The sequence below is a fragment of the Psittacula echo genome (genome assembly GCF_963264785.1).
Source record: "Psittacula echo genome assembly, chromosome: 2".
Taxonomy (NCBI): domain Eukaryota; kingdom Metazoa; phylum Chordata; class Aves; order Psittaciformes; family Psittacidae; genus Psittacula; species Psittacula echo.
In genome coordinates, this window is record NC_137737.1 from 135,052,353 (window position 1) to 135,077,549 (window position 25,197).

Consider the following 25,197-nt stretch of genomic DNA (forward strand, 5'->3'; position numbering starts at 1 on the left):
TGAATTAAAAAAAGTGTCTATGAGATCAACATAACTTCTTTCTACAAGTTTGATGCTTCCCTGACTAAAAAAGTACTGACTTCAGGCCAATTCAAAGCACTGAAAGAATGATTGACAAATGAGAACATAATTGTTTTGGCTCATCCTCTACAATAATGGCAGTCTCTGGTTACAGTTAAGATGTAAGATACTCGGCTGCTACAGAGGTACTCAACTAGCTTTTTCAGTACTCAACAGTACTTAAACATTTTTGTCTTTGATTCTTCCTATGCAGACTTTATATTGTTTTTTCATGCTTTCTGTTTTCTTCTGAGACAGAAGAATTTTTTAGGTCTTGCAGCAGTGATTTAGTTAGATGTGATGAGGCTCAAGTCTGTAGTTGAAGTGGATTGCTTGATCTCAGGTGTCAAGAATTCAGCCTTATCAGCATGGGCTAATTCTTGATCACACTGGAATTTTGGGTTTGTAGTACGTCTGTTAGCCCTTTCATGTCCAGCAAGCTCCTTTATAAATATATATTGTATTTGTAAATCTTAGAATTAGTTGCTTACTTATTAATCAGAATTCGATGTTTGTTGCTCATAAAGGTATTCTTTGCAAATCTATGCACCAAAATTTGTATAAAATGTCATTTTAAAATATAACTGGAGATCAAGCACTGCTTCAAAGAGTGAACAACCTCTTTACCTAGAAGCCATGCCCTTGAAGAGACTGCAAAACCTTTCGCAGTAGTTTAGAATTTTGAAGATGAGGGAGGAAAATGTTTCTCAGTAAAATCTAACTCTGTTCCCTGTGAAGCACAAATTGGACAGTATGACTTCCATTTTATAATTTGTAAAATAACAGTTCTGAAATCTGCTCCAGAAAAATTCCTGTGGTTAGACTGAAAGTATTCTATTATCTCTGGCTTTCCTGAGCTAAGTGAGAGCATCAGAAAGGATAATTTTAACACTGATTGTGCCGTTGTAACGTGATCTGTTCCTCTGCAAACATTAACAAGAAGCACTGTAATTGTTGAAATGGGCACCTGCCGAAATCAGTATATCCAGAGGAGTGAAAATGCTTTCCATTCTTCTTTAACACTTTTTATATAAAGATCAGGTGGCAGTCTTTGCTTAAGGTTCCCTCAAGCAAAGAAATATGTGCTAACATCAGGTTGGTATAAGAAATCAGGTAATTTATACTTTTCTCCTTTTAATTGTAAAATCTGGATATCTCTTAGCCATATACTTTTCTGTTTAGAAAATTATTAAGAAAAAGATTTGAAATGTTGAAATATTTGTTTAATAAAACTTTGGATTCATTTTAAATATAGAATAGAATAGCTTCTATGCTGGAATAGAATAGTTTCTATGATTCTATGATTTTGATTTTTTTCATTTTAAGTTCCTTTTCAAAATGACTATTGTTTCAGATACGCTCCTTTGTATTTTTTAATTATATTTAAAATGAATCCAAAGTTTTATTAAACAAATATCAAAAAATCGGGAAGCAATCTGAAATCTCACCATTTCTATGTGAAGAAATTAATTCCTCAATAATTTTTGTTTGTTATAGAGTTGGTTTAGTCAGCTGTACTCTGACACATGCCACTTTAAATTAACTTGCAAATTATAATTCTCATTTATACAATTAGTGGGAGAAAAGCTCTCTGTATTTGACCTTTAGGGTTTGTCATTGTGTAAAAGGAAAGAAGATTTTAAATGTGTGCTGTGAAAAAGGTGACAAAAACTTTCAATGTGAAAAATAAAATAAAGGTTCCTCAAAACAACTGAGTTCATTCTAAATTATGCTGTTAGCACAACTACAGGTGCTATTTTAAGTAACTCTCAAAGGAACTTGTGTGAGCATTGTGATGAGTAGTGCAATATCATATGTGTTCTCCCACAGGAAAGCATTGTTTCAATTACTAATTCAGTCTTTAATATTTGTCAGTTCAAAAATCCAACTGTTCATCTCTGAGAAACTATCTTCAATTTAAAATCTTTATTTCTGATTCATAAAATGCACATTGTTACAAGAATTAAAACTAACCACTTTTTTCTGTTTCTCTCCATAAAGAGCATATGGGTTAGTACCTATGTATTTACAATATGCTTTGCTGCTAACGTGGGACTGTTGTATGGTGTTCTCTGCACTATAGTAATTGTGATTTTCCGCTTTCCCAGGTGAGAAACTATCTATTGAAACTTTCTAGTAGCACATCATTATGTATTTTTCCTGGCATATGGCTTCACAGTCAGGATAGGCACATGTTATTCTAAATTTAACAATGAAATTCAGGTTTTTATTTGCAGAAAATTACAAGGTATGAGAATTCAAAAGTAAAAGTCGCACCTGTGCAGTTATGGTAGGCTAAGGATCTCTAAAACGTTTCATACTATGGCATTATTTTGTGATTTTTCTTAGTATTACACATCTGTATGATGGTGAAAGTAGTATAAAATCAACAGAGGGATCAATAATACAATTTTTTTCCCATTAGATATTTATATGCTCCTTAAGGTGAAAGTATGCCTGGCAAACCTTAGCAACAGAGTGCCTTTATAAACTCCCAGATACTATGGTGCACTGAAGTTGATAGTTGACATTTGCATTGTTAATATACAGAATCATAGAATTGTTTAGGTTGGAAAAGTCATTTAAGATCATCAAATTCAACTTAATGAAACATAACTGCATCACTATTCTAACGTCTAATGAAAAGTATAAATTCTATGCATGAATTAGAAAAGCCAGGACAAAGGAACTAACAGAATAATAGAATCATAACAGAATCATAGAATCATAGAATAGTCAGAGTTTTAAAGGACCTTAAAGCAAATTTAGTTCCAACCCCTCTGCTGTGAGCAGGGACACCTTTCACTAGTCCAGGTTGCTCAAGGCCCTGTCAGCATGTACTTGAACACTCTGGGGATGGAGCATCCACTACTTTGGGCAACCTGTTCCACTACCTCACCAGCTTCACAGTAAAGAATTTCTTCCTTATATCTAACCTAAATAGCCCCTTTTTAAGTTTGAACCCATTGCCCTTGTCCTATCACTACTGTTCTTGATGAAGAACCCCTCTACAGCATCCTTGTAGGTCCCCTTCAGAAATCCGTTCATTATTTTGTATGTATTACAGTTGCTACTTTGGATCATGAGTAAAGGAAAATATCAGCTGAGGTTCATGATTATTTTGTGCTACAGAATTTATCCATAGCTCACCAGTCCTGGAAATGACTTGCTGCTTGCAGGCAGTTGCTTACATGAATATTGAATAGCACTGAAGTCAAGCACAATATAGACAACTCATTTTAATGCTTATCAAAGTTAATGGTGTTAACCATTTATGCATAGCTCTGTTCTCTTGGAATAAATTGCTGATGCAGTGTGAAAATGGCCAAAAATTGCAAGACAATTGCAAATTCTGGAAGATGGTTCTTCCTGAATTAATCTGTACCTTTGTGGTAACATTCTGCTACTTAGCAAACTAAAATTTTGGTAAATTCTGCTAGTAAAGGACAGCAGAAAGAAAGGGATATCTGACACAGAAAAGCATAATCCTTTGTTGTCTGATCAGACCTGAGTTTGAACCTGCTCTAATTAAAGTAAAAAAGACTTTTCCCAGTGACTTCTTTGATCTTCAGGCAGGCTGCACATGATTGCCCGTGCAACCTAAAGGTGTTGAACAAGCTGACAGTTTTAAAATCTGTACTGCAGATGAGATTAGCAAGAGAACATGTAGTAAACTGTCCAGTCATAGGCAAAAGTATCAGCAAAAATAAAGCAAGAAAAACATTGTAGATGATTTATTGTGAACTTTCTGTTCAGATGGCGGAGTATTGGACAAGGTACACATCATGTATCAGAATGTATTAAAGCCTGCAGCAGCTACAGTTCTATTTATGAAACCATGAGAGAACAGCTGACTTTTACAAGCCTCATTTAACCAGTACCTGCAAACACTCCTTGCATATTGACACACCTATTAAATGTTTGTGTTCTGGGATTATTTCCACTGCCTAGCTTTAGGCACCGAGCTCAGATGATAGCTAGTTTCATAGTCGTCCTCTCCTGCAGTTAAATGTATTCCTGCAAATGATGTATTGAAGCAAAAGGCCCTACCTACACTGAGCAGCCTTCTCAAAGCAACTTTGTCTTTTCAGTGACTGTATAGAGAACATAAGGATATTGGCTCTTCCAGTTAAGTCCCCCACTTTGATAGCTAGAGTGCAATGTTCTGCTTCAGCATACAAAGATGTGTCAATTTTAATGACAAATGAAATATCCTTAAATTTCAAAACCCATAGCTATTTGGTTTATTTTTTTATTTCCTTAAAATATGATTTTCCAGGTTAAAAAAAAAAAAAATAAAAAATTAAGCCTTTCTCATTTGGAAGCTGTAGATTATATATTACCTACCTTGACTTGAGATTAGGTTTCTGGCCAGCTACAAAACAGTAATGAAACTTAAAACCAAAAGTTTATTTACCAGAAATTTCCATTACTCATATTTTCAAAGTGATACAATTTAAATTATGCTTTTTACTCTTTACCTGGATCATTATCACAAAAAAATAAGCTCTATATGCATGAAAATACATACGGAATGCATTGTCTCAACTTTAAACTTCTACGCTGTAGTTTCGGGTGGTATCTCTTCCTGTTTCTGTTCAAGACAACTAACAATTTGCCTTACAGATTTTTCTCTGTGTATTGATTGCAGAGCAAAGACACTGAATTTGAAAAACATGAAAGAAGTGGAATATAAATACAAAACAGAAGATAATTGTGTAAGTTAACTTTTTGTGTGTGTTGCACTAACCCTCATTTTCCCTAGTTGGTTACCAGGTTGTAATCAGTGAGTCAAGGGAACATTCTTATTATATGATCAGTTGAAATCTAAAGCCAATATGATGCAGTAAACACAAAACTAGTCTGGGCATCAGAAATTGTAATATTTTCCTGGTTCTGCTGGTGGCCTGCAAAGCAGAGTTGGGCAAGTCCTCTTAGATCTCTATCTTAGTTTATTTGTTATTCTTAAATTAGGAATTGATCTTTGTAAAAGTTTCCTAATTCCTAAGTCTAAGGAAATCTCTTGGTGGCAAGGGCATCTGAGCAGGCAACAGCTCTCTTTATATTCTTATAAGATTTTCTAATTTCCTGAAAGTCCTTCGGTATTCGCATCATCCACAATCTTTTTTGTGACCCCTTTTCTGCCACTAGCCCCTTGTGATCAGCTGTCTCAGAGGACACCATGTATGTCTGGGAAAGGAGGGACAACAGCATGAAGCTGTCACAGACTACTTCACACATCTCACCACTCTCTACTCAAGCAAGGGTACCCTCACATCTAAAATGAAGAATCTCTCCCAAAGACTGTGTTTTTGAAATTTGATTTCTTACAAACTTAAATCTACCAGTCAGAAATCTTTCATTCTTTTGGTTAGTTTCATTGCAATTATCATCAAAGTTGCTTGCAGTCAGGAAAAGAGTGATGACCTGGAGAGGTGAAATCCCTCCTCCAAGATGAAATGTTAGATCAGCAGCCAAGCAGAAGCAGAACCATGTGTCCTTTCAGAACAGAGTCCCATCAATAGGACTTCCTGCCTTCTTCATGGTGACAATTTCTACTATGTACTCTTTCCTAATGCTTATGAAGACTCTTATGCATCAGTAAGCAACATGCTCATCAGTTATTTCCTCATCACTAAGAAGCTCTCCTCTAAAGAGTTTATTTTTTTTATGGCAAATGTTTTCCATCAGAGCTATCTTGGTCTCAAAATCTGAACTTGGCTTAAGGGTGTTTACTGTTTTGGCATACTGAACAATGCTGGAATGTGAAAGGTACATGTGAATGGGGAGGAATCTGAAATGTGAATTAAAACCACTGTTGTTGAGGCTGTCCAATCTGTCAATTATTATATCCTTTTTCATTCTTCAGAATATGTTGCATTAACTTTGTCAGAGATGGGCAACCAAAATTTTATTTGCCTGCTTATATTCATATCAGTCCACAAAATGCTTTGTACAAATCCCTATGTGTCTTTTTTTTGTTCTCTTATGCTAACTGCTCCCCTGCTTTTTCTCCTTAATCATGAAGATTAATGCCAGTAACCTAGTAATAACAAGCTAGTGTCTGCAAACAGTGGGGAAAATAACATTTTGTTAAGAAAGCAAATTGCTTAAGAGCTTATTACACAAAACAAAGAAGGAAAGTATTTTTAAGATTTAGAAAAATGCCTTTAATTGAACTTAGAGTCGCTGAGTTACAGCAGGCATTTAGGGTAATTTTTAATGTATGAATGTGAGACTGATGCAAGTTCCCCTGGTAAATAACAGCTTACACATGAACAACAGGACTTTCGAACATGAAAATATTCAAGCTTAATGATCTATCCTGCCATTAAGGTCTATAGATTTATAAAGGTTATTTCATCAATAAGAGAAAAGACAGTTTAATGTGGAAAAAGTCAAGAAGGCATTTAGAAGCTTATGTGAAACACATTGCATCACAGGCTCTCACTGAACTGAACTCTTACTCAAGTATAGACAGTGGTGTGCAGAGTGCACAGGGCAATTGCCAGTATCCTTCTAAGTGACAGCAGGGATAGGACTCTCATGATAATTTTCTTTCTTAGCAAGGGCACAACAAAGAAGAAGTCCAATTTTCTCAGAACAGTTCTTATTAAAAAAGGAACTAGAACCAAACCAGAGCTGGGAATAAGGGAGTCAAATTTGGCACAGATGTCCTTGCCTATCGTGGACAAAAGGTTGTACCTAAGTCTGCCATTTGCTTGATTTGGCATTACGATTTGAGCCTTTCAAGTTTTTCACCTTGTGTCTTTGGAAGCTTATGAGCTTCTTGATCATCACAGGCTTCAATCTTTGCACATTAGTCTTGCTTTTTCTTAGTTTTCATCTTCTACTTTGCCAGTTCTGCTATGACACCAAAGACCCACTTGTCTCCACACTCCAGCTGTGTATAGCATTTTTAGGGGAATCTGTGGAATATTAGAGTATTTCTCCAATCAACCACATATTGCCCTATGTTTTGCCCATATCTTAGAACTTACTTGCATATAATCTTAGCTATTTAGATTTCCAGTTAGGCTTTGCCACTTGACTGACTGAGGTATGTTGGTGATGGGATATTTACCACAATCACATAAATAAGTAAATTGAGCAAAGTCCCTATACATAGTCTGGGGTTCATTGCCTCAGTTTTGGATGTTTGAAATGTTTCCTTAGTCTGTATGGTTGCTGTGACAATGTCTGAGAGATCATCTGGTTCCCAGAAGTCTGAATAGCAGTCTACAATAAGGAGGTAGTCCATAGAATCATAGAATTGTTAGGGTTGGAAAAGACCTTAAGATTATCTAGCTCCAACCCCCCTGCCATGGACAGGGACATCTCACTCTAAACCACTAAATGTATGGTTTGTGGTGAAGATTTCAATTCCTGTTGTGCTTGAAGGTCTGTTGGGAAAACTGCATGTCTTCAATGCAATCTCATGCTTTTTTGAACTACTTAAAGAATGGTTTGTTTCAGCTCCACTTGCTTGTGTTTGGGTGTGACTTTGTTACATATCTTTTTTTAGGAAGAAGAGAGGATTTTTGAATCTATATTCTCTTGAGAATTCTTGGCTTTTATTTCCTTTTACCCATTATCACAAGAAGTTCATTTCTGAGAGCTGATACTCACGTAAATCAGATATTTTATTTCAGTAGAAAATGTTTTTTTCTGTATCCAGCCCCCTTTTTGCACTTAGTGATAGGATATTTTATTGCATATAGCACTTTTGTGGACTGAAATCCTCTTGGAGAACCTTTCAGAATCAGACCTGTTGATCTGCCATTACAGTCTCCTGCTGACCTGCTGAGGTGTTGTCAGCTGCAATGCTTGCTCCTTAAAATCAGCAAAAATTATGTCTTCCATCCTGTTTTCATTCTTCCAAAACAGGCAAAGCTTTTTATGACACTGTTGAAGCTGACACTCAATCGTGCCATGCTTTGCATGTGAAAATACCTAGTGGGAATCATTGCTGTGCAATGCTCAGGTGGTGTGTGTTCAGGGATCCTCTTTTCTTCTCGCTGGGAAGGGAGAATGCTCTGAACTTCCACCTGTAACCTAGAGATGACCAGCTGCCATAAAAGACTTGCCTGAAAGACAAATTAATCCTGTTACTTTTTTGGCAGCTGGTGCTTATGAGCAGTGTTATTGTGTCTATTTCAGATTCTCTAGTTGCATGCTTGCTTATCAGATAGAAATCCAGAAAATGCTACTGAAAATATTGATAACTTTTACGGGTCACACATGATCCTGCTTATTTCTGTTTACATTGCTAGATGTGTTGAAGATTAATATAACTATTTATTGGAATATACATAAAAAACTTTATAAGTAAATATAATATCTTCCACTAGATCAAATAACATAACTAGGAAAAGTAGAAGACCCTAACAACTGACAGACTTTTCCTCAAGTCTGAAACAGGAACAGCAGAAATCCAAGCAGCTGTGCTCCACACTGAATTAAGTCTGTCTGAGACATAATTTTCCTGAGGAAAAGAGAGACATGGGTCACAACCTGCAGAAAATATAGAGCTCAGTAGAATTAGCTTAATTCTACCTACCTACAAAACCAGTATTTCAACTGGGCTTGAGATTGCTGATATCCAATATATTTATATATAAATATTAATTTTCTTAATGGTTTTTGAAGGTATAAGTCTAGTTTGAGAAGGAGAGAAATAGTACTTGTTTTGTGGGAAATATTCCCCACTGGTACCTGTGAGTTTCTGATCTTCATCTGACATCCTTCAGAAATCGTTCCACTGTGTAACATCTATGTTTTGAGCTAAACAAGCTTGGTCTGCATTGACTAGGTCACAGAGAAATATCCCTGTTGTACTAAAGTAATCTTCAGATGACCAAGATGAACATTTTCAGCCTTCCCTAAACCACCTTCAGTGTTTGCTTCAAAACTGTGTACTTTTTTCAATACATGTGTTCACCTAATAAGAGATATTCCCTGTCTGCAAACCTTATCTTTCCTAAGTTTGGGGATCATGCGACATAATGACTATGATTTTCCTTTTATGCTAACTTGAATTAAGGATAATTTCTCTTCTGGTTTACTTATATTTCCTTTTCATTTCAGTTGTGTATCAAGACTGATCAAAACACTTATCTGTTAAAGATAATCTGTTAAGATTTATTTTTAAAGAAATTAGTTCAGTTTTTAGTCTTCAAACACAAGATAATTTTGTTCAGCTTTATGTTTCTTTCATTCCACAGGAATCAATAAAACAGGTAAACATAGTTTCAGTCAACAACCCATTAGTTTTTCTGAATGCCAGGAAATTTCATGCTGACCTGATAAAGATAATCCAAAAGGATAACAGGACCAGCCAGGCATGTGAAGATGTAAACAAGGTAGGATATGCAATATGCTTGAGTAATCATGGTGACAGTGCTGAAGATATTGATTGCTTTCCTTATATTTCATAGAGAATGTAATCAGATATTGAAACAGATATAAAAAGGTAAATGATTAATTTAGAATAGGATGAAGTTAATTCTTATCTTAATCAGATTCAATAAGGATTATTTTCTAATTATTAATTGAAAAGAATATCTTTACTATTTCTATATATAATCTTGTAAGAGCCATTAAAGCACTGACCCGAAACTCCTCAAAGTTTCTGGCAGAACTTACATAACTTCAGTTAACATAAGGTGGTGATTTTGAAAAGACAATGAGTAGCTAAATATCTACTTGAATAAGATGTGATTTTTTTTTTTTGCTGGAGAGCAACCTGGTCTAGTGGAAGGTGTCCCTGCCCATGGCAGGGGGTTGGAACTGGGTGATCTCTAAGGGCACTTTCAACCCATACATCCTATGATTCTAGGATTCAACAATGTATGTCTACCACCTCTCCTGTCTCTTGCCAAAAAGCTGTGCTACCCATACCTCCTTTGATGGGTGGTTTTTCCTCTTTTTTCAGAAATTCAGCTCAAAGATTATGCTGCCAGGATTATTCCTTGGTTCTGCCAGGCTAAATGATTAGGATTAGTATGATGACAAACTTCCAAACAGAGAAATTAATTAGGATTTGCATGGAAAGAATTTACGAGTTAATTTAATAAATCTAATAAGTTAATTTAATAAATTAATATATAAGTTACTTACGAAGGAGATTTTATCCTTTGTTTCTTCGGTTTCTTGGCAGTACAGATGTCTGAAATACTGGGCATGCATTTTTTCTTGTGGAATAAAAGTCTTCTGGTAGCACACATTGGGAGTGAAAAAAATTCACTTTGGATTTTGTTTCTGTGCTGCATTTCTGGTTTTAACTCATATCTCTACCGAGAACTTAAAATTCATATTGAAATAATTATAAAAAGTTAATCCAGATAAAGGTAATTATTTAATAAATTTTCATGTCAAAAAAATATTTACTAAAATATTAGCACAGCAGATGAGATTATAGCAAGTAGAAAATTAATCAAAAGTTAATCTTATAAAATTACTAGCTAGAATTTATCTTTCCAATAACATCTTTCCCATCTTTTGTCCCATCTTTTAACCAACCCCTGCTTCCCCAAAAGCATCATGTTTATAATATGCTTTCTAATGGATCCAAACATGGCAGTTTGAGTCATCTAAAAAGAAAAGTGGAATATCAGTTTGACATAACTTTGGAAGAACTACTGAGATACATACTCAGCAAATCTTATGTATCTAATAGGCTATTGTGTAAAACATGATTTTGATGAGGAGTTAACTTTGATATTGAGAAACAGAATGCTTATATATTGCATTCATTTCCTCCAGTTACTATGCCAGACTAGTTTTCCTTGTTATGTTAATAGTTTTTTACTTTTATTTCAGTGTGAGCAAAACACATTTCTGTGCTCATTTTCCAATGGAAGTTGTCATGGTGAGTTTATTATCCATAAATGATATTAAAATGAAAATGGATGTAAGCATGCAAAATGGCTCTATGCTTTTCTATTTATTTCTAGGTGAACTCAAGAAGTTTAGAAAACTAGTATTTTCAGTTAGACCTAAATGAATGAAGCATGAGTGCTAAATAGTGCTATACTCTTTTAAACTTGACCTAATGGATCTTATTTTTATTCTGTTCTTGACTGACTCTTAAAGATTTAAAAAGCAAGGAACCCAGAAGAATACCTTTTCTGCAGGAGTCCCTGCTTATTTCACAACAATCACTGTGTGCGTACTGAGATGGGTATGCCACAGATTGGTCTTCAGACCAAGGCCGAAGAAGCTGTTTTGCTAAGCACTAATTTTTGCATTCAGAGTGGCTCTTGAATATTAGCATGCAAAAGTGAAAAAAGGATAAGATTAGAACCATGTTAAATCTTTGTGATCTTTAAAGCCACTTAGGAGAAAAATCTCATGAAATGTCAGCTGACTTATCAGTGACACGATGGGCACCAGTATTGTACAGTATATCGGTGTAGTATAAAGAAAAAGCATAAGGGTTTGCTTTTATCTAAGGATTAAGTTGGGTGATTCTAGTCTTCTCACCCTTTGTAGCACTTAAATCAAACCAGAGCACATACACTCCCATGGTAGAGCTACAACAACCTATTGCAGAAGATGCTTTATACAGATGACTTTATTGTGGATGGAATTAAAACACTGTGTTTATCTAAAATGCTTACAGGCATTAAGGCCACTAGAGAATCTGATTTGGAGGCTGTTGTCTGAATGTTTACATTTATTAACTAGACTCATGACATTTTTATGATATTACAGTGTTTAATTTACTTAGGGGTGACGGAGTGCTTTGCTGAAACAAATCACAACATAGTGATACTGAAGACTGTATAGCAATACTCTGTAAAATACTAAAAAAGTGCACAACACTCTATGACTAAGAAGATCTTGCCAGTACACGCTTCAACCTTGTTCTTTTAGATCAACTGGTTTCTCATGTTACAGAAGTGACAGCACAAGGCCTCTTTTCTGATTGCTTAAGGCCTGCCTTGAGGACTTTGCTTTGTAGTTCCTTGTACCAACCAGTCTGTGGTGACTGTTCTAGAGGGCTTTAGAATAAAAAACAGAGAGAAAAAAGAAAAATCCCTATAAAAACAAAATGTGGGGCTTCAGTTTTCAGGAAGGAGGGGAGCAGGAGGACATAATCCTTACAGCAGTCATCCTGGAAATTGTAGCAACTTACATATTTGTCAAAATCTTCCCTTTCTCCCTCTGGGAAATCCTGATTTGCTGTTGGTCTGTGTCAGCACCAAATTAAACTGCTGCTGCTGCCCTTGCCACTGGTTCAGAGAGGAAGCCGGTCTGTACCTCCCTCCCCATATAGAAGCCAGGCAGTCTTTACTGCAACACAGGATGCCACTTGGATGGGAAAGCAGCAGGAATAATAGTCAGAAAAACTAAGTTCTTTTGTTTTAGAGGGAGAGGAGGCATGTAGAAATTATTACAGTGAGCAGCATAGCAGATCTCATAAATCCTTTCTGGGCTTCCATCACAGTAATGTCAAGCAGCAGCTTTCCTTTAAAATTTAGTATTTCTGCTTGGTATGTACCTATGAATGTATATTGGACAGTACAAAGAGAGTAAATCTCCAGAGATGCAAGTCCAAAAGGCTCTGGCTTCAGACTACTGTCAGTAAAGAATTAGCACCAACTATAAATCTATACCATGGGGATATTCTAAGTCCTCTCAAGAGTTTAAAATCTTTACCTCTGCTCTGTCAAAACCACTTAGTTTAACCCGTTCTTACATTGAGAATTCAATTCTTTTCCTTAATATTTTTTTTTTTTTTTTTAGTTTTGTGTATTATTATAACTAGTATTTGTTCACGGAAAAATGTAAATAAGATGTGCATTATTTTCTAGTTTTCCCTTTATGAAAGCCAGGAATCATTCATCTGTGTGCTAGTTCAGTATGCATTTAGTACAGAGTGTTAGATTTAGTACAAGATGGCCTGAGATTGAAGAATGAGTGTAAGATCTTAGCAAATCTTACCAACATCTTTCCAAAATGTGATAGTATATAGAAAAATAAACCAAACAAAAAACATCATAGTAATACCTTAGGAAAATGAAACACTACGTATTTTTCTTCCTTACAGGCAAATATTAGTTAAGCCATAGCAGATGTTTGGATATTATGGAAATGAATGTCATATTAAGAGATATATTGTCTGTGCATCCCATATAAAATTTTCCAAACAAGGCAAGATATTATCCTGACTTATTTAGAAATTCAAATCTAAAGAAGCAATTCTTTAATTCTTGACAAACTATTCCTGTCTAAAAGAATCTCATTAATAATATGTTCTACCCACAGTCATTTCATCCCGTTGCTCTGAATAGCCTTCATTTCTGATTCCAAAGTGTGCCAGTTATTAAAGTTTGGGCCTATTTTGTTAAACTATCATTATTCTTATATGCATTTTTTGACTATTCCTCCTTTTTTTTGTTTATCAAATGTGTAGGTGAATCATTGCAGTCATGTCACAGTGAGCGACGTGTTTTGATATTAGATTGCAGTGGACTGCATTTCTTTGACTACACTGGAGTTTCAGTGCTGCTTCAGGTATTTATGACATCACACAAATTCCATGCATAGAAATATCAGATACATGTGTGAGTTACTGGGACCAGCTAGTAGTCACCTCACCCATACTGGTAGATAAACACGCAACTTGAGGAAAACATGAACACAGATTTCATATTGAACTAGAATGTGTAAATATTGAAAATTACATTAGAAGTAGTTCTAAAGATTTCAGGTGACATTCAGTGCAAATGAAAGTATCTGTATGTAGTGGAGAAAAGGACCGGGGGGTGTTGGTTCATGGCCAGCTACATAAGAGCCAGCATTAAGTGCCCAGGCATCCACTCTGGCCTGTATCAGAAATAGCGTGGCCAGCAGGAGTACAGCGGTGATCATCACCCTGTACTCAGCACTGGTGAGGCCACACCTTGTCTATTGTGTTCACTTTTGGGCCTGTCACTACAAGAGAAATATCGAGGTGCTGGAGCAGGTCCGGAGCAGGGCAATGAAGCTGGTGAAGGGCCTGGAGCACAAGTCTGACCAGAAGTGGCTGAAGGAACTGGAGTTGTTCAGTCTGGAGGAAAGGAGGCTCAGAGGGGACTTTATCGCTCTCTACAGCTACCTAAAAGGAGGTTGTAGTGAGGTGGAGGCCAGTCTCTTCTCCCAGGTAACAAATGACAGGACAAAAGGAAATATCCTCAAGTTGTGCCAGGCAGATTTAGACTGGATATTAGGAAAATTTTCTTTACCAAAAGGGTTGTTAACCCTGGGACAGGCTGCCCAGGAAGTGGTTGGGTCATCATCCCAGAGGTATTTAAAAGACATGTAGACATGGTGCTTAGGGACATGGTTTAGTGGTGGACTTGGCAGTGCTGGGTTACTGATTGGACTTCATGATCTTAATGGTGTTTTCCAACCTAAATGAGTCTATGTCTCTACATAATCAGTGGTTCTATTTAGTGAGTAAAAAATTATGCTCGTAAGATATTCCCTATGTTTCCATTGGGTCTGGCATTTAATAGTTTTGCAGTGGGTACAGATTTAAGTGGGTATGGTTCATATAATTTTTTTGAGTAAGATAGAAGACTAGATTTGAAATTAGGTCTCAGTCCCCTGCTTCCAAAAGATCTTGAGACCTCAGAATTAACTACACGTTATGTCAAAGAAGTATTTGACTATGAGAAGTGAGTTTGGGAGTGCAGTGTCTGAGTGAATGACTCGTCCAAAACTGAGTTACTCAGAGGAGAAACATACTTAACACGTACTTCTTGTTATATTCTTTCACTGCTGCTAAAGTTGAAGGGATTTTTACACTTATGCGAGCTTTTGGTTTGTTTTTAAAATAGGATATTCTGACTTGTTTCTCATTTAATTTCTCCTCTCAGAATTGTTCCACTTTACATGGGTTATTTAAACATTTTTTGAAGCAGGGTCTGCGTTGAATGTTCCTTATCTGCCAGAAAAAGGCCCTCCTCCGGTTACAGGGTTATTTTCAGATTTTTTTTTTTTTACTTTATAACTTATTGAATGTTTAGTCTCTGTGAAGCTGAACGTTTTTAAAGAAAGAATAGAGAACTTCCTGCAGATAGACTGCTGTGAGTCTCTATGTTTCCTAAGTCTGATTCCTGTCGTTGTGGACTGGTAGGTAAGCATACAGAGAGGAGGTGGGAAAACTTGCTGAAAAAAGGAGCTGTGAAAAAAAACCCTAAAAAGTATAGTAAAAAACCAAAATTGTTAATCAAAGTCAGATTTAATTCTCAACAGAGTTGTAGAGTCCTTTGGGGAGGGGGCGGAAATTAGTGTGGGTTTGTGGTGTTACAGTTGTAGAAGAGCGCACTCTGGTGGCCACTGGCAGTATAGCGTCAACAGCAGCACTCTTCTCTGCCTGCTTTGAATGTCATCTTTTTGCGTATTTTATTCTCTCTTGGTATTATGAACAGGTGTGTTTGTTTTTTTTTTTCTAATTTCATGTTTTCACACATATAGATTTACATGGACTGTAAAAACAGACACATCGATGTGTTCCTAGCACACTGCAAAGGCAAGTATCAGCTTACAGCAAAACTCTTTGACGGTTTATATATCCTCACTACCTTAGCAATGCTTGCATGTTTGTTTATTGCAGCTTCCTTGATAAAAGCAATGCAGTACGGTGGAAATCTTGAATCTGAAACTCCTGTCTTCTTTGAATCTCTTTCTTCAGCAATCGATGCCATTCAGATTCACAGTGTGAGACTTACAGCACGGGTAGGTAATGTGTGGGGGGCTTCTTGGATGCTCACAGCAATTGAACAACCCCTGCATTTCTTAAAGCCACTTTACACAACACCACACTGTTGTGGCTGAAAGGCTTCTGGGTTCTGAGCAAGTTTGTTTCAAGCTAATAAGCTTGTCTGTACCCTGCACTGTAGTGTGCTGTGGTGTCTCACTGGTGGAAAGAAGAGAGAGGAATTGCATGAGGTATAAGGGACAGCTAGAGGGAGAACTAAGATTTGGCTCAGAAACTGAGGCTTGAGGCCTGAACATACATTTGCTTGAACGCATATTTACTTGCTCAGTAATTCTTTCATTCCCTGTTTAAAAGCCTGGGCTTTCCTCGTAAACCATGTGAGCTTTTTCCATTGCAATCCCAGTGTAACTGAACGTGCATTACAAGTAGTGTGCTTTCCTTTCCCATGGTTCTATTTACGATTCCAAACATGGCTAGAGCTTGGCTCAGAGCCTTCTCCAAGAGACATTAAATTCATCATGGTCTGTGGTTTGGGTTTTTTCCTCCACTTTGTATTTTACTAATTAAATTAGAGTTGCCTATGGACAAAATCACTTTTCATTGATTTATCCAGACAAGGTAAGTTCACACAGTTGGTCTAGTGGGTTCACAAGAAAAACCTGTTCTATTCAGAGCTTTTCATAATTTCTCATTTTGTTGCCCTGCAAAAAAATATAATTTACTGAAATGGTAACTGCAGGGCAAAAATAGTGGGGATGGCTATTGTATATTTTGTCTGGGCCTGATTAGATGAATTAGGATGATTGTTGTGCTCTAAAATGTCTGCATTCTTTACAGGCATTAATTAACCTTCCTAACATTCTTGTAAGACAGTTATGTTTTAGCATTCTCATTTTATGGGAATGGGACATGAACACACCAGGACAAATGTTCAAATTGAAAAGGGGGAGTTAGAGCTCAGAAGCCCACTTTTCTAGGAACTGATGCTATGTTTTGCCAGAGCTGCTGGGCAAATCAAAACTCTGAATAGTGGCTTAGTGGAGTAGCCTGAGGAACGTAGCCTCAAACTTGAAATGTAATTATGAACAGTCTCTGTCTGACGCTGATGCTTCTTCAGAGTATTCAAAGCATGTGCTTTGGGCTTTTTTCAATGTGTTCCTTATGTTTAACACCTGAAAATAAGATGAACAGGAATAGAAAAGCAGGGTGATTGCAATAGCAGTACCACACTGTAACTGACACAGCCGATCTATCTACTCTTCCTCTGCCTTTTTAAGATGCTGCAGTGAGAAGGTATTTTGAGTGTTTACATGAAAGAAAAATGGCAGAAAAAGATGGGATAGCATGGAAGAGGGGATGGGACAGGAAAAGAGAGTGGAGTGGAGTGGAGAGGAGTGGAGAGGAGAGGAGAGGAGAGGAGTGGAGAGGAGAGGAGAGGAGAGGAGAGGAGAGGAGAGGAGAGGAGAGGAGAGGAGAGGAAAGGAAAAAAAAAGAATAGGAGGAAGGACTTGGATATTTATGAAAAGTGATTCATTCTAATTTAGATTCCAGTTTCCACCCCACAGCAGGAAATAGTCTTTCACTGGCAGAAAGGCAGAGGCAAAGAAGGAACCACAAAGTTCCTTGTCATCTCTGCTGCTGTTTGCAAATGTAGAGGTGCTCTTATCTATATCCTCCAAGGATAATGTTATGTAATTCTCATTTTTATGTTGATCAGTTGTTAAGAAACACATCTGTTGCTTTATGCAGCTCATCGTCATCATAAATTATTTTTTGATTTATTATTTTTTATAATGGTGGCATTTTCAAGCTAGGACTGCTTCATCCGCTAATCCTACGTTATATTCTAGGAAAATATTATAATGCATGTTTTTTTATGTTTCTCCCAATTTAGAATTACAGCAAGTTCAGTGAACAGAGTGAAGTGTGATGTCAACTCATTGAATATGGATAGTTTCATCTGCTCATATTCAGAATTAACTGCACCACGGTTTCTCCTTAGCTTTTTTCTCCATGGGATCTCATAGATGATCTTTTGTATGCCATATATATTTACTACATTCAGTAATGACAGATCTGCCATTCAGAAAACAAAAAATCTTTCAGCTGCCATCAGGCAGAGAATGTCCATGCAATTGTTCTATAGTAAGCTTATATAATATTTTTAAATACATTTAGATACAAATTATTAGAAAGCAGACATGAGGTACAGGCTGTGTTTACCAGTGAGGTATATTCTTTTAGATATCTTCTATTGTAACATTAGTTGTAATATGCATCTGTAGTTTTGTGTATGGGATAGCGACATTATGAATCCTTAAAAACATTGTGTTATATTTGATACAGTACATGCAGGAAGCCATATGCCAGTGCTGTGTCTAATGGCTTTACTTACCCTTTCTTCTATTCAAGACAGCCATTTGCAATAGCAGCATCATATCACAGCTAACATATGCTTCCATTTTTTGTACTTGGTTTTGCATGCTTTTTAATGTCTGTCAAGGTCAGTGGAAGCACTGTATGTTCAGAAAAGACAGATGTACGTTGGCTAAGTGCACTGGCTTGTCTCCCCCTTTAGTAGTTGTCAAAAGTTATTGTTACAGTTTGCTACATTTTCAAAGCCACAGGTATCCTTTAGCTCAGATCAAAGAGGAAAATCTGGCAATATTTTTCCAAAACTTGTTCTTGTTTCCAGCATAGTGTAGTCTGCATTTCCAGTTCGAGCTGTGATTTTTTTGGTGTTGAAATCTTCAGCTGTGGCAGCTGAGAGGTGACAGTGGAGAGATATAAGATGTCCCAGTCCTGATGTGCAGTTCTATGTGCAAGCACACAAATCGGGTGGAAGAATTCAAGGATTGAGTATTTGGCTTGTAAGTATGGATTGCTAGCAACCATATTAGATTGTGCTATCATATCAGTATCATTTTATGCGGCAAGATGTGTGACTTTTTTCCTTCTACCTTTGTTGCCATACATGAACACTGGCAGCAAAAAGTAACTTGAGGAAAAAACAATCAAAAAATGAGAAAGGAGGAAGAAGTAGGTTTTTTCCTCACTGACTTAAAAAGAACCCACGGAAGCTAAAAGGTAAATGAATATGTAACAGCCATAAAGGCCAGGTTAGTACTGCAGAGAGAAGTACAAGGGTGCTTTGTGTAGCTGGAGTCTGTAGGCAATATCTGATGTTAAGAATCCTATTTCAGCAGCAGTTAACATATCTGTGCTTGTCTGGACTCTCCTTGCTCTGTCTGCCCAAAGCAGCTACCTGCAGTCGATGAGGTGGCCCATGAAGTGATTTTCACATCTTTTCATAGATGTGCCAAGGCTTTTCTTCTGGTCTTGGTGATGTCACACTACTAAAAGACAATGGGGGAGAAAGCCATGGGAGTTTTTACCCTTTCCCTTATAGGTGACTCTTGGAGTTATTTCCTATTTTGTTCCACAGATGACCAGAACTGTTCTATACATGTTCTTCTGAATCTGATTTCATAATTGCTATTCAAAGGGTTTATTAGTAACCATCAGTTCTGTACATTGTCCTAGGTGCATTCATTCTGGAGGCTGTAGTTGGTTGCAAATGACTCATTACATCCTTGGACTCAGTAACAGGCTATAACATTTGATTAATAACTTCCTCGAACAGTTTTAGTAATTTATTAACACTCCGGAAATTATTTACAATGTATTTTAATTGTAGAAGCATAAATTTAATGTCACAGCTGAATGGAGATCTCTACTTAACTGCAAAATGAATAAATGAATAAATGGTATCTTTTCTAATACGTTCGGTATTTATTCTCTGGCAGTTAAATATTTTGTTTTGGGTCTTTTCCCCTGAAAATTTACAGATAAATTGATTAATGAAATTATTAAAAATATGTTCTTTAGCAAAGATATTATCTACCAGAAGACTTTCAGTTTTGTTCTGAATGATCTTGTAAATAGAGCCACACAGATAGTTTTAAAATCCTTTGCAGTGTTAGCCCTTAATGAAACCCTGTGCATCTCTACATCAAATTAACAAAATGGCTTCTAATTTCCACTACTTTCAATAGGCATAACTTTCCACAGCTAAATGACTTTTTGGGTAGACATTTATTTCCCACTAGTTCAAAGACCTTGTTATGGCACAACGTCATTTTAAAAAGGATTTCATCAGTGTAAGATTTCAAAATGTCTTATTGCCGTGATTACTGCTTGATTATCACTCAGGGCAGAATCAGGGATGAAATACATTTCTTTCCTTAAAACATTTCATCATAACTCTAAATTTTCTAACCTTTCAACTCTGGGCTTTACAATACTTGTAATATTCCTGTACCTTATACAATTAGCCTGAATTTCTTTCTATTTTCAAGAATATACTTTGCTAAAAAGATGTCATTTCCAGAAAGTGTTACCACTTAGGATAGCTGTTTCTCAATGGAACAGAGCATTCAAGGGACCCATGAAGATAGCCACCCTTTCAATTGCTTCTAAACCAGCAGTCGTGAGTTTAAGATCTGTTGGACCAGAACTGCTTTACAGAACCATGGTTAGTGGGTGAGGGGTGGTCATTTCTTTTTTTTACCATTGACCAAAAAAGGCAAATTACTACTGATGCAGTTTTTATTCCAACACCACCACTCCCCTGAGCTGCTGATGTTTACTAAAACTGGTGATTGCACATTTTCTGTCTTCAAATGACCAGGATGCCATGCCATCAGATCTCATGCACTGGTAACAGACCAACAGGAGTTCCCTGGTCACTCTGCTGATGGACTGGGAGTTGCTTAGCATCTTGCCTGAGGTGCTCTGTAAATCTCTGGTGATGGTGTATTTGCTTCACTAGCTTCATAAATTGACAATTGTCAACAATAATTTCTCAATTCTTTGATTTAAGGAAATGCCCTAAAACTTCTAGATTAAGTTTTGGGGTGTACAATCAATTTCAATCCTTAATGCTTCTCTGTATAAACCATCCACTGGCTTCCTTCTGGCTATCACTAAAAATTACTATGTAAACATATAGGAGCTTAGCCCAAAGTATCCCAAATAGCTTCAATAGAATAGAGCAGAACAGAACAACATACTTCAAACATCTAGTCCCAATACCACTATTATAAATAATTGAATATTACAGAATATAATAGAATAAATCACATTTATTCTTCTGATTCAGAAGGGTGAAGTGGGACAAACACCCTGCAGCAAAGAGACTGCACGAAGTCTATTCCTCCTTACAGTGGTGCAGGTCCTGGTCTTGCTGTCTGCACTGAGGTGGGGTTTAATTATAATGGCCTTTTGAGGTAGATCATTCATCTTTGTACCTTTCAGCCTTATTTTCTTGAACATCGATAGAGAATTTTCAGAGTAATGTGAAGTTTTATTGACTATGCTTGCATACCTAAGCTTGTGCCGTGATAGCAAAAACAGCAGAGCCCTGCAAAGTCACTCTGTTCTTATTGATTTCTAAAGGAGTGAGAAAAAGATGGCACTTTCCAGCAGAAGCTAAAGGAAGTCTCTCATTCAGTAATGGATTTCAACTCATGAAACCAAAGAGTTTACTACTCTGAGTAGTAAGCAATTCTGAAAATCTAACCATTCACTTTGATTCCTATATGTATACTTAGGTGCTCAGATTTTACATTCCTAAATTCAAATTGTATGAGTTGTCTAGCTTATGAAAATAAATGATTCAGTTTTGCACATGTTGGTATATTTTGTACTTCATTGGAAAACATTAATATAAGATTGTTTTCAAGAGATGGCCCAGTATTCTCAAAGATGGTATATTTTCTTGATATGTTTAGGAATTTTTATCTTGTTTTAGGAATTAATTCTAAACATTATATAGTACATTATGTGAATTTAAGATGTGTTAATCAGAGTATATTAAAATGAGTATGTGATCATAGGTTTCTTACAGAAGTTGTGTATCACATGTTCCAAAACAAAGTGAGCAATGAGGAAAAACAATAGAGTGCATACTCATGTTAAGAAATTAATATAGTGACAATTAAAAATTAGGCATAAAATATGTAATAAGGAAAAGACTGTTAACATTATATTTATGCAAATTAAATGTTTCTAATCCTCATCATATGTCTTTCATTTTAAAGGTTATTTGCCCAGATTCTGTGATTCAAGTGTCACAAGGTCTGGCTTTAACTGCTTTGACATAATTTATTTGACAGCTCTGTGTGTCATAAATATATAATGTAAAAATGAAAGGTATCTTCACTGTTGAATGAAAGCATTAATACATCAATAACATGTATGAATATTGTCTGACATTTACTAGTTACAAAAATAAAATATACAGTATGCCTTGAAAATATGGCACTCCTATTTTGGTGAGATGCTTTCTTTGTCTACAGAAAGCAGTATCTCATAAATAAATGAAGGAGTGCAGTTCCAGAGAGGATGATACGCAGTGCTTTCATCATTAAGATGGATTTTTAGTAAAGATCACATAATCTGTATGTTTCCATATGTTTTACAATGCATTTAATTTTTTTCTTGTTCCAATTCTGTGTATTAGCATATGCTGCAATAAATTTATACAGAAATAAATTGGATTGTGAGACAATTTACATGTAGAAGGAGGAAAATACCATCATTCTTTCAATACTTAGCAGCTGATTTTTTTACATTCTGTACTAACCAGTCTGTAATGAGGTACGTTGCCTTCTCCAACCTCAAAATGTATTCAATTTTGACAATGAAAGATGAGAAATTCCATTACATTCAGAAGTTTGATTTCCTTACAGTTCTTAAGGGAGTATGGCATTTAACAGACGTTTTTACCTCTGTAAGAGATATGGAAATCTTGGGCCAATTTTTCCAGTATTGCTAGTATGCATGCACAGTTGTTTGAATATGTCTTTTTAAATTGTCATTTGCATCTACACATGGTGCACCTCATATCCAATTTATGCATACTGATGGTATTGCTTATATAGTCTAAGGCTTGCTTATATAGTCTAAGGCTTACCTCAATAGAGAAGAAATGATGGTCAATCTCTTTCTTCCACCCCACCCACCCCCAGTAACTTTGATGGCATTAATGGAAAACAGATTGCTATATCTTTCAAACTTCTGGTAATTTGTTAAGTATCTGTCTTTGCCAAAATTAATACAACCTCTTGTTGTGGTTTAAACCCAGCCACGCAGCTTGTTCACTCACTTCCCCCCTTCTTCCCGCCACTCCCGGAGAGATGGGGAGGAGAATCAAAAGAATGTAACTCCCACGGATTGAGATAGGAACAGTTTAGTAACTAGGGTATAACACAAATCACTACTGCTGCCACCAATAATAATAATGATGAAGGAAATAACCAGGGAAAAGAATACAACACCTCACCACCCACTGACTGATAACTCACCCCCACCTAGCAGTGACCTAGCCGTTTCGGGTAACTCTCAATTACATCCTGGGCATGACGTGCTGTGGTATGGAATACCTCTTTGGCTAGTTTGGGTCAGGTGTCCTGTCTCTGCTTCCTCCCGGCTTCCCCTCCTCCCTGGCAGAGCATGAGACTCACAAAGTCCTTGGTCAGACTAAACATTCTGACCAGCAACTAAAACCATCGCTGTTATCAGCGCTGTTCCCAGGCTGAAAGTCAAAACCACAGCGCTGCACCAGCTACTAAGAAGGAGAAAAATGGCTGCTACTGCTGAATCCAGGACACTTCTACATTTTTTGATTTTACTGTGGTTTACAAAAGTATAAACAATTTGCAGTACCATAAATTCCTACCTAAATAATCTTAATGATATTCTTAATAATAAAAGCTATTTCCTAGAGCTGTGATTTTCAACTATGTGCACACAATAACAAGGAAACCACTTTGGAGTGAGGTGGCTGAAAAAGAAAGTGTAATTCCTTTCATTCCCAGAGCAAGCACATAGAAGTCCAAGATCTGCTCTCACCAGGGACTTGAAAGTTAACATTAGGAACAACTCCTTCCCTGATGGGAATCCTTTGGCTCCATAGAATTTCTGAAGAGTATGCATGCAAAAGCAGAGAAAGGGCTGTTTGATTATATTTTTTCTAGTGTGTTTTCCAATAAAGAAGTATTGTATGCTAGATACATTCAGGTAATTAAGAAGAATGAAGGGAGTGGCTCACAGCATTGCACAAATTGTTGTAAAAGTCCACGTTGCTGCTCCGACAGACTCAGGACGTTCACTTAAATTCCACAAAATATATCTCACTAGTTGGATACAATAACTTATATTCTATTTAATGGACAAAATTATTTGATCTCTTAATTGCTACTTACAATTAATAGTTGCAAGTTTTTGGTGAAGGTACTTTTTGCACATTTTTTGCTTTGTTGAATAAAACACAGACTTTATATAAGTAGAACTATCAGCACATATGAAACTTAAACTGCCATGTGTAGATCCAGGTAGTATAGTTAAAAATGCTGCTTGTCAGTTCAGGAAATGAGGTCTCTATTAGTACACAGGCAAAGCGGTGGAGTGTCACAAAGTAATGTGTTAACATCCCCTGGATGGCTTCAGATTTGTACCACTTGCAGCTTCTAGGGATAATTGAACCAGTAAACTGATAGAAAAGTATATAATTTTAGAAACAGTGGTCTGGAAAGGACCTATTTCACACTGAATTGTATTTTCTGTGTGACCTGGTAACCACGCTTTATAATCACCAAGAATAATCTTTAAATTCACGATGCTTGGGACATGACTTGCTATTTCACACATTTGAAGCCTGAACAGGCTATAATGGTTATAGCCTCAATTAATTTGTGGTAGTCTATGAATGGAGAGATTTTTCAGAAATGAAAAATAGTATTACTCAAAGAGCAGCTTTACACTTAAAGTACTTCATACACCTCCACCTGTGATTACCTGTTCTATTCCTAATGAACTATCGTACACAGATGTTCCTCATGCAATCTTTTCAATCTGTAAACTGCTGGGACAGACTGTAAATCTGCCTATGAGCCGGGGGAAAAAGATCCTTGCCTTTTGTTCTTGTATAAACAAGCAGGAAGTAGTGGATGGTATTTACTAATTCAGTTTGGAATGTAGAATAATTGGCAGATCATATCCACCCTTCATACTCTCTATGACAAAGGGAGAAGTGCAGTGTTTTATTAGTCCTGCAGTCTAGTGGAGGACTATTTATAAACATCATGTATCAGACACTGAACATCACGTCTACCTTAGGATCCAACTCATCTATGGTATCGGTGGTCATTATTTTGCTGCAACATCTATAGCGGATTTTCCATTCTGTCTCTATGGACCTGCTGTGTTTACATCTCTATTAGTAAGCCCTTTTAAGGTATATTTTAAAATAACATCATGGTATTTCCTGTCTAAGGGAGTTTAGTAGTCAACTTACTGGAATTGTTAGTTGATACTCCAACGTGGTTTGTTTATACTCCAATATAAACCAATAATTTCAACAA

The 25,197-nt window shown here is 36.5% G+C and overlaps 1 protein-coding gene across 1 annotated transcript in view; it reads left to right on the top strand.

Annotated features, from left to right (window-relative positions):
* Positions 1 to 17,702, top strand: part of SLC26A7 (solute carrier family 26 member 7) — a gene marked incomplete at its 3' end in the record, with an annotated part of 66,752 nt that extends 49,050 nt beyond the window's left edge. Inside the window, exons 11-17 of the mRNA XM_080609720.1 lie at positions 2,062 to 2,168; positions 4,712 to 4,778; positions 9,285 to 9,422; positions 10,882 to 10,930; positions 13,481 to 13,581; positions 15,529 to 15,771; positions 17,667 to 17,702. Of these exons, the coding sequence (XP_080465846.1) occupies positions 2,062 to 2,168; positions 4,712 to 4,778; positions 9,285 to 9,422; positions 10,882 to 10,930; positions 13,481 to 13,581; positions 15,529 to 15,771; positions 17,667 to 17,702 (741 nt within the window). The remainder of the gene's footprint in view (positions 1 to 2,061; positions 2,169 to 4,711; positions 4,779 to 9,284; positions 9,423 to 10,881; positions 10,931 to 13,480; positions 13,582 to 15,528; positions 15,772 to 17,666) is intronic.
* Positions 17,703 to 25,197: the final 7,495 nt, after the last annotated feature.